The 10,298-nt window shown below is 39.3% G+C and overlaps 1 protein-coding gene across 4 annotated transcripts; it reads right to left on the bottom strand.

Moving 5' to 3' along the window:
* Positions 1-595: 595 nt before the first annotated feature.
* LOC122596709 (FACT complex subunit SSRP1-like) lies at positions 596-9,946 on the bottom strand. Of its 4 annotated transcripts, XM_043769331.1 has the most exons (8): positions 9,639-9,946; positions 9,466-9,559; positions 3,132-3,313; positions 2,113-2,229; positions 1,922-2,030; positions 1,750-1,833; positions 1,562-1,654; positions 596-889 (listed from the first exon to the last, which is right to left on the bottom strand). In XM_043769331.1, exons 3-8 carry the CDS (start codon positions 3,146-3,148, stop codon positions 872-874), a joined length of 438 nt encoding a protein of 145 aa, XP_043625266.1. In that variant the 5' UTR covers positions 3,149-3,313; positions 9,466-9,559; positions 9,639-9,946; the 3' UTR covers positions 596-871. The 4 variants fall into 4 exon arrangements, 2 of the variants coding, with proteins under 2 accessions (XP_043625266.1, XP_043625265.1); XR_006323367.1 differs by lacking the exon at positions 9,466-9,559 and having other exon boundaries at positions 2,113-2,198; XM_043769330.1 differs by lacking the exon at positions 9,466-9,559.
* Between the last annotated feature and the right edge of the window lie 352 nt (positions 9,947-10,298).

Here is a 10,298-nt window from a genome sequence, read left to right on the forward strand (position 1 = left end):
TTCCTTCAAACAAAATTCAAGATTCCTTTAATAAAGTGATAGAAAGATTAGAAATCTAATGGAATTCATATGTTTGACCAAAAGGTCAGCCCTTTCAATCCAGACAATTTGTACCCTTTTTAAATTAATCAAATTTCATCTTCTTCCTCCAATTATTGTCATCTCCATTTACATACATCTTTTTCTACACATCTATATCATACAATCTTCATCTCATAATCGTCTTTCTTTTTAGATAACTCACATAAACACCAAACCCACAAATTTATAAAAACCCACTTATTCAAGCTTTATTATTATAGATCTCTGTGTATATTATGATTGTTAGTATTTATTATATCTTTATATTTGTTATAGATCTATGTTATATTATTATTGAGGTAGCCACTGCTGCTGTTGTCATTCATGTGCAGAAATTAGGGGGAAGTGATGGGTGGTCGACTTTCTTTTGGAGGAAGACGTACGATGATAAATTTATTGTGCTAATGTATATCAATTCGTATGTTACTATAATATATTTATGATATTTATTATGATTATTATTATTACTAGTATTATACATTTTATATGTATTTATTAAAAAATGAGAAATAAATTATTTTAAAAAATTAATATTAAAGGTTAATTTTGTCATTTGACATAATGTATATCAAATTCTTTTAACTGAATTTCATTGAATTCTGTTAACCAAACACAAGCCAAATTTTAAAAACTTTCAGATTTCAATTCTTTCAAATTCCGGTTCCTTTGTCAAATTCCAATCTCTTCAAAAACATTCTGCGAACCAAACTGTCCCTAAAATTCTTCGCTCATAGAATCTTATGTTTGCGGTCCAAAGCATTTGTAATCCTCGAGATGTAGTATGCTGCACTCAATGGATACCCAGAAACTGCAAAACAATACAGAATTGATTATATGTTAGGGATAAGTACTTAGAAATGTAATGAACTATACATAAATGTTTATGTTATGTAATGAACTACTCGGATGTTTATTGTATGCAATGAACGCTCAAATCTCGGTAATTGGATGTATTCGACCAATCAAAAACTTACAAGTGGCAGCTTATATGGTTGGCACATATACCCAGATACATCCAATAACCAGGATTTGAAAGTTCAGTGTATACAATAAACATTCGAGTAGTTTATTACACAACATACACATTTGTGTATAGTTTATTACATTCCCATGTATTTAACCCTATATGTTAATGCTATGAAGTATAAACAGCTATTGTATATATCAAACAGATTATACATCAACATAGAAGAAGAATCCAAAAGAGTATTACTAATACATATGTTATGCATAATAAATGAACTTACTTGAAATAATATCCTCTATGAAATCACTTTCGATTTGGTCTGCATCATTTTGAATACAGTATTTCCAAAAAATTTGGAAGTCTAGCATTTTCTTTGAGACAAACTAACTAGATACAAACCTTTCAGATATATGATGTGAAAACTAGCAGAATTACTTCTACATTTGTGATCGTTATTAATAAATTTTTATCTACAACCATACCCAAAAGTATAGGAGCTGTTAGCATCATTACCTTATATCCCAGTTCTAACTTGTCTTTGTATTTGGTAGCATACAAGTCCCGATTCATCACCAATGTACTTTTCACTATATCACCAGAATAAAACTGCACCAACAAAAATATTATCGTATCAAAAGTAAGTTCTATGCAGGATCAAGTTTGTTAAAACACTAAAATGAAAAGCACTGCACATATTATACCTTTATCACAATATGTGACTGCACGGTTTTCCCATTTTTGGTAAAAGGATGAAAGGTAATAACAACAAAGGTATGAATCTTGGACTGCATAAGAAAAAAACGATTTAAGACATCTTTTAACATGTGATTTCCATTAGCCATGTAGAAAAAGTGTGACGGGAGATCAAATCACCTTAAGTAAAACAAAAACACGGGCTATCTTGCTGTATTGGATTTTGAAAATACCAACCGAGCAATAAATCCGCAAAAATGAAAGATAGAGTTCAAGAGTAAAACTGCCACTGCAATAAGAATCAAACTGTATCACATATGTTAAAAAATCAATGAAAACAAACTGCTTGGATGAGGAAACAGAGATTGTACCATAAAGGTAGTGTTTGAGTGCTCTTATAAGTGACAACAGGTTGCTCACCTCTGATTCGGACATCTTCATTATTTATTCGTGCTATCTTACAAACATTTTTAAAAAAACTGTTCAGGCTGGCAACATTTTACAAGCAGAGTTAAAAAAAAAAAAAAGAGGGGGAATTGACATACAAGTTGTGGCTGTTAGAAGTGTTGATAAGGGTAAAAGAAAAACACCGTCTGTGACTCTGTATTATCATTAATTCATCACAATTGCAATAAAATTTCAATTATATACATTATTTTGTCATTCTGTGTGTGTGAGTTCTGAGTGTATTATTGAATATGCATCGGATAATGCAAATTAGATTGAACAAGAAGCCATGTTTGCGCCCCTGGGCCAACAGAAATTTTGTAGCAATAGTTCAATTTAAAATATATCATTACTTATTGAATTACTTGTAATAAAGGGCCACCTAAAGGTATATTGATCACATAAGTGAAATTTTTTAAGACCTCAAATGTTTCCGCTCCGTTGTCAGCATAAACTAAATCTTACAATATATCACAAGTTTCCACATAGATAATGACAACTCACGAAAACTGGCAAAACTCTACAATATTATAGATTCTTATAACATCAATATATGTTCATGATATAAATATATACCCTTTAAAAAGATGAATCATATGAACAAAATAAGCACATGTAATTCAGCCTAGGGATGAGCACGGGTCGAAACCCGGCCTGACCCGCGAAAACCCGGCCCGACCCGTGAGAGCATGAAAACGTGACCCGTGAAGGTTCGGGTTGAGTCGGGTCATGGGCAGGTCACGGCTTTCCTTCACACTTTTTCGGTTTTTGCCTTCACCCGACCCGTCTAACCCGTGACCCGCGAAAACACCAAAAGCTTGACCCGGCCCGTTAGGGCTTCGGGCCGGTTCTAGGTCGGGCGCTGATCAACGGTTTTTTTGCTCATCCCTAATTCAGCCTAGTTGTCATATCATAAACACAAGGCAACAAAAATAAAACAAACCTGATTAGAAAAACCATTAAACTTTATCTTGCACCCATCCTTAATCAGCAAAACAAGCTGATTGCTATGTGGCAGCAAGTAATGTTCAAGATATGAGCATAACGCACTTTCACATCTATGACGTCACGACCTAGCTCTCTCTACTCCAGCCCCTTTTGTACAAAGCTTAGTTGCCATCGATTCTACATTTTCCAAGTGAATGCACAACATTTCTTGCTTAGAAATTCAGCACATACCACACCAACCATAAAACATTCACCTATATAACCTTTTAAAGAAAAACTCATAATACAAATCTGATATTCACCAAAACAGCCAAGGGGCGTAATTCCGTTTCCAAATATCATATGTAACTTTATGATCTTAACAATTGACCGGAAGCAACAATCCAAAACTCACGAATACTCCCACTATTTATACTACCAAATCAACAAAATCCAAAATTCAAGTGCAATACAAAACAAAACCCTAACATCTCACAAAAAAATCAATGTCACCATAGCGAAATTGATTTAAAGTACAAGTTTGTGGTTGACTGCAATAATCTAGGCTTAGGATTCTAAACATAATAAAATATAATCAACACGAAAAATAAAAAACGATTCGACTCATTTAATGCAAAAGAATAAAAAAATATAAAAAAAAACATATACAAGTATTTTTGCCATTTACACAAGTAAATAAAAACCAAAAATTCAAGCTCAATAGTCAAGATTTTGAACATATTACAGTAAAATCAACACGAAAAAATGACTTGATTCTAACAAGGCAAATGCAAAATATATATATATATATATATATGAGAGAGATCAAATAAGAAGGTGTGTTAAGGAGAGAAGGGAGAGAAGGTTATATTAACCAATCAGAGTGTGACACATCATTTATAAAAAAAATTGCCCGGTGGCATTTTTGTAAATAAATCAAACTTTTGGTCAGCCTGGGTTCTGGGTCAGCTTGGGTTCTGGGTCAGCTTGGGTGGTCAGCTTGGTCAACCTCAAGCTAACCCAACCCAACCCCAAGCTGACCCAACCCAACCCAACCCAACCTGACCCAGAACCCAAGCTGATTCAACCTGAGACAGACCCGAAAGCTGACCCAACGTGACCCAAGCTAACCCAAAACCCATAATCTACATTTGTGTAGATTATATGTAAATTATGTCAAGCTAACCCAACCCCAAGCTGACCCAACCTGACCAGACCCCAAGCTGACCCAAAACCCATAATCTACATTTGTGTAGATTAATCTACATTTGTGTAGATTATGTGTAAATTGTGTCAAGCTAACCCAACCCCAAGCTGACCTAACCTGACCAGACCCCAAGCTAACCCAACCTGACCCAACCCAGAACTCATGCTGACCCAACCCAACCCCAAGTTGACCCAAGCTGACCTAACCTCACTAGACCCCAAGCTGACCCAGACCATAAGCTGACCCAACCTGATCAAGCTAACTCAAACTAAGTTGATCCAACTCAGGCTGACCCAACCCAAGCTGACCCAACCCACTGAGAGTTGAAGCTGACCAAGCTTCACAAAACTTTAAATTATTTACGAATTTGCCACCGCACTTTTTTTTTTAATTTAGAAACATGTCGCGTTTTGATTGGTCAATAGGATCTTCTCTCCCTTCTCTCCTTAACACCCCTTCTTCCAGGATCCTCACCCTATATATATATATATATATATATAAGGTAGAGATCCTGGAAGGTGTCTTAAGGAGAGAAGGTCCTAACAACCAATCAGAACGCGACATGTGTCAAAATGAAAAAAATGCGCGGTGGCATTTTGGTAAATAAATCAAACTTTTCTGAAGTGATCAGCCTGGGTCCGATCAGCTTGGGTCTGGGTGAGCTTGGTTGGTCAGCATAATCAGTTTGGTCAGCTTGGGTCTAGGTCAGGTTGTGTCAGGTTAGGGTCTGTACAGGTTGGGTCAGCTTGACACAATTTACACATAATCTACATTTGTGTAGATTATGGGTTTTGGGTCAGCTTGGGTTCTGGGTTGGGTCAGGTTTGGGTCAGCTTGGGTTCTGATTAGCTTGGTTGGTCAGCATGATCAGTTTGGTCATATTGGGGTCAGAGTCTGATTGGGTCAGATTGGGTCAGCTTGGGGTTGGGTCTGGTGAGGTTAGGTCAGCTTGGGGTTGGGTCTGGGTCAGGGTCAGTTTGGGGTCAGGTCAGGTTAGGTCAGCTTGGGTCAGTTTGGGGTCTAGGTCAGGGTTAGGTCAGCTTGACACAATCTACACAAATGTAGATTATGGGTTTTGGGTCAGCTTGACACACAATCTACCCAACCCCAAGTTGACCCAACCTGACCCAGAACCCAAGCTGATGCAACCTGACACAGACCCGAAGCTGACCCAAAACCCATAATCTACATTTGTGTAGATTATGTGTAAATTGTGCTAAGCTAACCCAACCCCAAGCTGACCCAACCTGACCAGACCCCAAGTTGACCCAAGCTGACCTAACCCAGAACCTAAGCTGACCCAAAACCCATAATCTACATTTGTGTAAATTAATCTACATTTGTGTAGATTATGTGTAAATTGTGTGAAGCTAACCCAACCCCAAGCTGACCACCCAAGGTGACCTAGAACCCAAGCTAACCCAACCTGACTCAAGCTGATCCAACCCAGAACCCAAGCTGACCCAAGCCAGAAACCAAGCTGACCCAAAACCCATAATCTACATTTGTGTAGATTGTGTGTCAAGCTGACCCAACCCTGACCCCAAACTGACCCAACCCCAAGCTGACCCAAGTGACCTAACCTGACCTGACCCCAAGCTGACCCAAACTGACCCAGACCCTACCCCAAGTTGACCTAACCTCACCAAACCCCAAGCTGACCCAAACTCACCCAGACCATAAGCTGACCCAACCTGATCAAGCTAACCCAAACTAAGCTAATCCAACTCAGGCTGACCCAACCCAAGCTGACCCAACCCACTGAGAGTTGAAGCTGACCAAGCTTCACAAAACTTTAGATTATTTACGAATTTGCCACCGCGCTATTTTTTTAATTTAGACACATGTCGCGTTCTGATTGGTCAATAGGACCTTCTCTCCCTTCTCTCCATAACACCCCTTCTTCCAGGATCCTCACCCTAGATATATATATATATATATATATATATATATATGGTAGAGATCCTCGAAGAAGGTGTCTTAAGGAGAGAAGGTCCTAAGAACCAATCAGAACACGACATGTGTCAAAATGAAAAAAATGCGCGGTGGCATTTTGGTAAATAAATCAAACTTTTCTAAAGTGATCAGCCTGGGTTCCGATCAGCTTAGGTCTGGGTCAGCTTGGGTTCTGATCAGCTTGGTTGGTCAGCATAATCAGTTTAGTCAGCTTGGGTCTAGGTCAGGTTGTGTTAGGTTGGGGTCTGTACAGGTTGGGTCAGCTTGACACAATTTACACATAATCTACATTTGTGTAGATTATGGGTCAGCTTGGGTTTTGGGTTGGGTCAGGTTTGGGTTAGCTTGAGTTCTGATTAGCTTGGTTGGTCAGCATGAACAGTTTGGTCAGATTGGGGTCAGGGTCTGATTGGGTCAGGTTGAGTCAGCTTGGGGTTGGGTCTGGTGAGGTTAGGTCAGCTTGGGTCAGCTTGGTGTTGGGTCTGGGTCAGCTTGGGGTCAGGTCAGGTTAGGCCAACTTGGGTCAGCTTGGGGTTGGGTTAGTTTGGGGTCTGGGTCAGGGTTAGGTCAGCTTGACACACAATCTACACAAATGTAGATTATGGGTTTTGGGTCAGCTTGACACACAATCTACCCAACCCCAAGCTGGCCCAACCTGACCCAAACTGACCGAGAACCCAAGCTGATGCAACCTGATACAAACCCGAAGCTGACCCAAAACCCATAATCTACATTTGTGTAGATTATGTGTAAATTGTGCCAAGCTAACCCAACCCAAGCTGACCCAACCTGACCATATCCCAAGCTGACCCAAGCTGACCCAACCCAGAACCTAAGCTGACCAAAAACCCATAATCTACATTTGTGTAGATTATGTGTAAATTGTGTTAAGCTAACCCAACCCCAAGCTGACCTAGAACCCAAGCTAACCCAACCTGACCCAAGCTGATCCAACCCAGAACCCAAGCTGACCCAACCCAGAACCCAAGCTGAACCAAATCCCATAATCTACATTTGTGTAGATTGTGTGTCAAGCTGACCCAACCCTGACCCAGACCCCAAACTGACCCAACCCCAAGCTGACCCAAGCTAACCTGACCTGACCCCAAGCTGACCCAAACTGACCCAGACCCAACCCCAAGCTGACCTAACCTCACCAGACCCCAAGCTGACCCAAACTCACCCAGACCATAAGCTGACCCAACCTGATCAAGCTAACCCAAACTAAGCTCATCCAACTCAGGCTGACCTAACCCAAGTTGAACCAACCCACTGAGAGTTGAAGCTGACCAAGCTTCACAAAACTTTAAATTATTTACGAATTTGCCACCGCGCTTTTTTTTTAATTTAGACACATGTCGCGTTCTGATTGGTCAATAGGACCTTCTCTCCCTTCTCTCCATAACACCCCTTCTTTTAGGATCCTTACCCTATATATATATATATATATTGGGTAGAGATCCTGGAAGAAGGTGTCTTAAAGAGAGAAGGCAGAGAAGGTCCTAAGAACCAATCAGAACGCGACATGTGTCAAAATGAAAAAAATGCGCGGTGGCATTTTGGTAAATAAATCAAACTTTTCTGAAGTGATCAGTCTGGGTTCCTATCAGCTTGGGTCTGGGTCAGCTTGGGTTCTGATCAGCTTGGTCAGCCTGGGTTCTGATCAGCTTGGGTCTGGGTCAGCTTGGTTGGTCAGCATAATCAGTTTGGTCAGTTTGGGTCTAGGTCAGGTTGGGGTCTGTACAGGTTGGGTTAGCTTGAAACAATTAACACATAATCTACACAAATGTAGATTATGGGTTTTGGGTCAGCTTGGGTTCTGGGTTGGGTCAGGTTTGGGTCAGCTTGGGTTCTGATTAGCTTGGTTGGTCAGCATGATCAGTTTGGTCAGATTGGGGTCAGGGTCTGACTGGGTCAGGTTGGGGTCAGGTTTGGTTAGCTTGTGATTGGGTCAGGTTGAGGTTGGGGTTGGGTTGGGTCAGCTTGGGGTCTGTGTCAGGTTGGGTCAGCTTAGTTAGCTTGGGTTGGGTCAGGTTGACACAATCTACACAAATGTAGATTATGGGTTTTGGGTCAGGTTGGGTCAGCTTGTGGTTGGGTTGGGTCAGCTTGGGTTAGGTCAGCTTGACACAATCTACACAAATTTAGATAATGGGTTTTGGATCAGCTTAGGGTTGGGTTGGGTCAGCTTGGGGTCTGGGTCAGGTTGGGTCAGCTTGGTTAGCTTGGGTTGGGTCAGCTTGACACAAAACTACACATAATCTACACAAATGTAGATCCCAAGCTGACCCAGATTCCAGGCTGACCAAGCTGACCCATAACCCAGGCTGACCAATCTGACCCAACCAAGCTGACCAAGCTGACTAACCAAGCTGATCAGAACCCAAGCTGATCAGAACCCAAGCTGAACTAGAATCCAAACTGACCAACCAAGCTGACCAAGTTTACCCAACCAAAGCTGACAAACCAAGCTGATCATAACGCAAGCTGACCCAGACCCAGGCTGATCCAGAACCAGACTGACAAAAGTTTGATTTATTTACAAAAATGCCACCGCGTTTTTTTTTTAAATCCACATGTCACGTTCTGATTGGTTCATAAGACCTTCTCTCTCTTCTCTCCTTAAGACACCTTCTTATTTGATCTCTCTCCAATATATATATATATATATATATATGGAAGGGAATATGAGGTTGTTAGGCACCTAAGTTGGGTGAAAAACGCCTCACTTCCTTTTTTTAAACTATAAAAATCATGGGAGGCCAAACATTTATTCAAAATATTAATATATTGGTATGTGAGGTGTTTTTCACCCAAGTTGGGTACATAACAGTCCCATATTCACTTTTCTCATATATATATATGGAAAAGTTATTTTGAGTCCAAAAGGTCCATTGATTTTCTTCTCTTTTCTCAAATCCCAACCACCTCCTCCCACCACCACCATCATCTCCGACCACCACCATGATCCTCCGACGATGGCAACCACTGCCACCACGACTTACACATGTGTAAGTTACATGGACCCTTTTTGTACTCAAATTAAGCTGGACTCAAAATAACCCACCGCTATATATATATATATATATATGAAGTTTTTAACAAAATTGACAACATATCATTATTATTTATATAAATATGAACAAGTAATTTTAGCATAGCATTAACAAAAACCACAACCACATACTTTTAAGTTTGACCAAATTTTGATACCCTCATCGTCTACTTCCTTTAACATTCATCCCTCCAACTCACCATAACCACCGAACATATACACATACCTATATTTATGGAGTAAAATTTTAAATTGACAACATAGCATTATATATTATAGAGAAAAAAAAATAGATATTGAATTACCTTGTTCAAATTTATGAAGGTACTCTAATCCACACTAATTGAAGTCTGGTACGAACTCCAGGAGAAACAAACGGCATAGTGACAACTCTTAAACCTCGCCGCTACAGATCTATTGAAACAATGTGTGATTAGATCTGTCGCCTTGTTCATGCCTAAGATTTGTGTATTAATGCTTTGTGTGTTTTAGTAAGGGTTTGTTTATGGTGTGATGTGGTACAAGAGGTAAATGAACTTTTATATTTGATTAAAGAAACAAAAAAATTGGAGAAATCAGGAAGTGGAAAAAGAGAGCGACTCAAAAAGTATGGTAAGTGTTTGAGGGTTTGATGACTTATTTGTTTCGTAGGGATAGCACCCTTTAAAGAGATGTGTTTCTCTCAATCTCACATGCGGAGCTCCAATAGCCACACAAAAGTATCATAAAGATTGTTGTTCATCTCTGATGGGTTACCCCTCTATTTGTTATCTAGATCAAAGTAAAAGTAAAGAAATTAAAATAAAAAAAGAGAAATAAGTAATGCGTGGAGGGAGAAATTGGTTTAAGTGTATTTTGAGTTTTTGATTTCAATTTTCTTTTTAACATTCAAATTTTATTAAAATAAAATTTTAAATTTATGATTTTTTTTTTTCAAATTTAATTTTTGATTTCAATTTGATTCG

The sequence above is a fragment of the Erigeron canadensis genome, chromosome 4, assembly GCF_010389155.1.
Source record: "Erigeron canadensis isolate Cc75 chromosome 4, C_canadensis_v1, whole genome shotgun sequence".
Classification (NCBI taxonomy): domain Eukaryota; kingdom Viridiplantae; phylum Streptophyta; class Magnoliopsida; order Asterales; family Asteraceae; genus Erigeron; species Erigeron canadensis.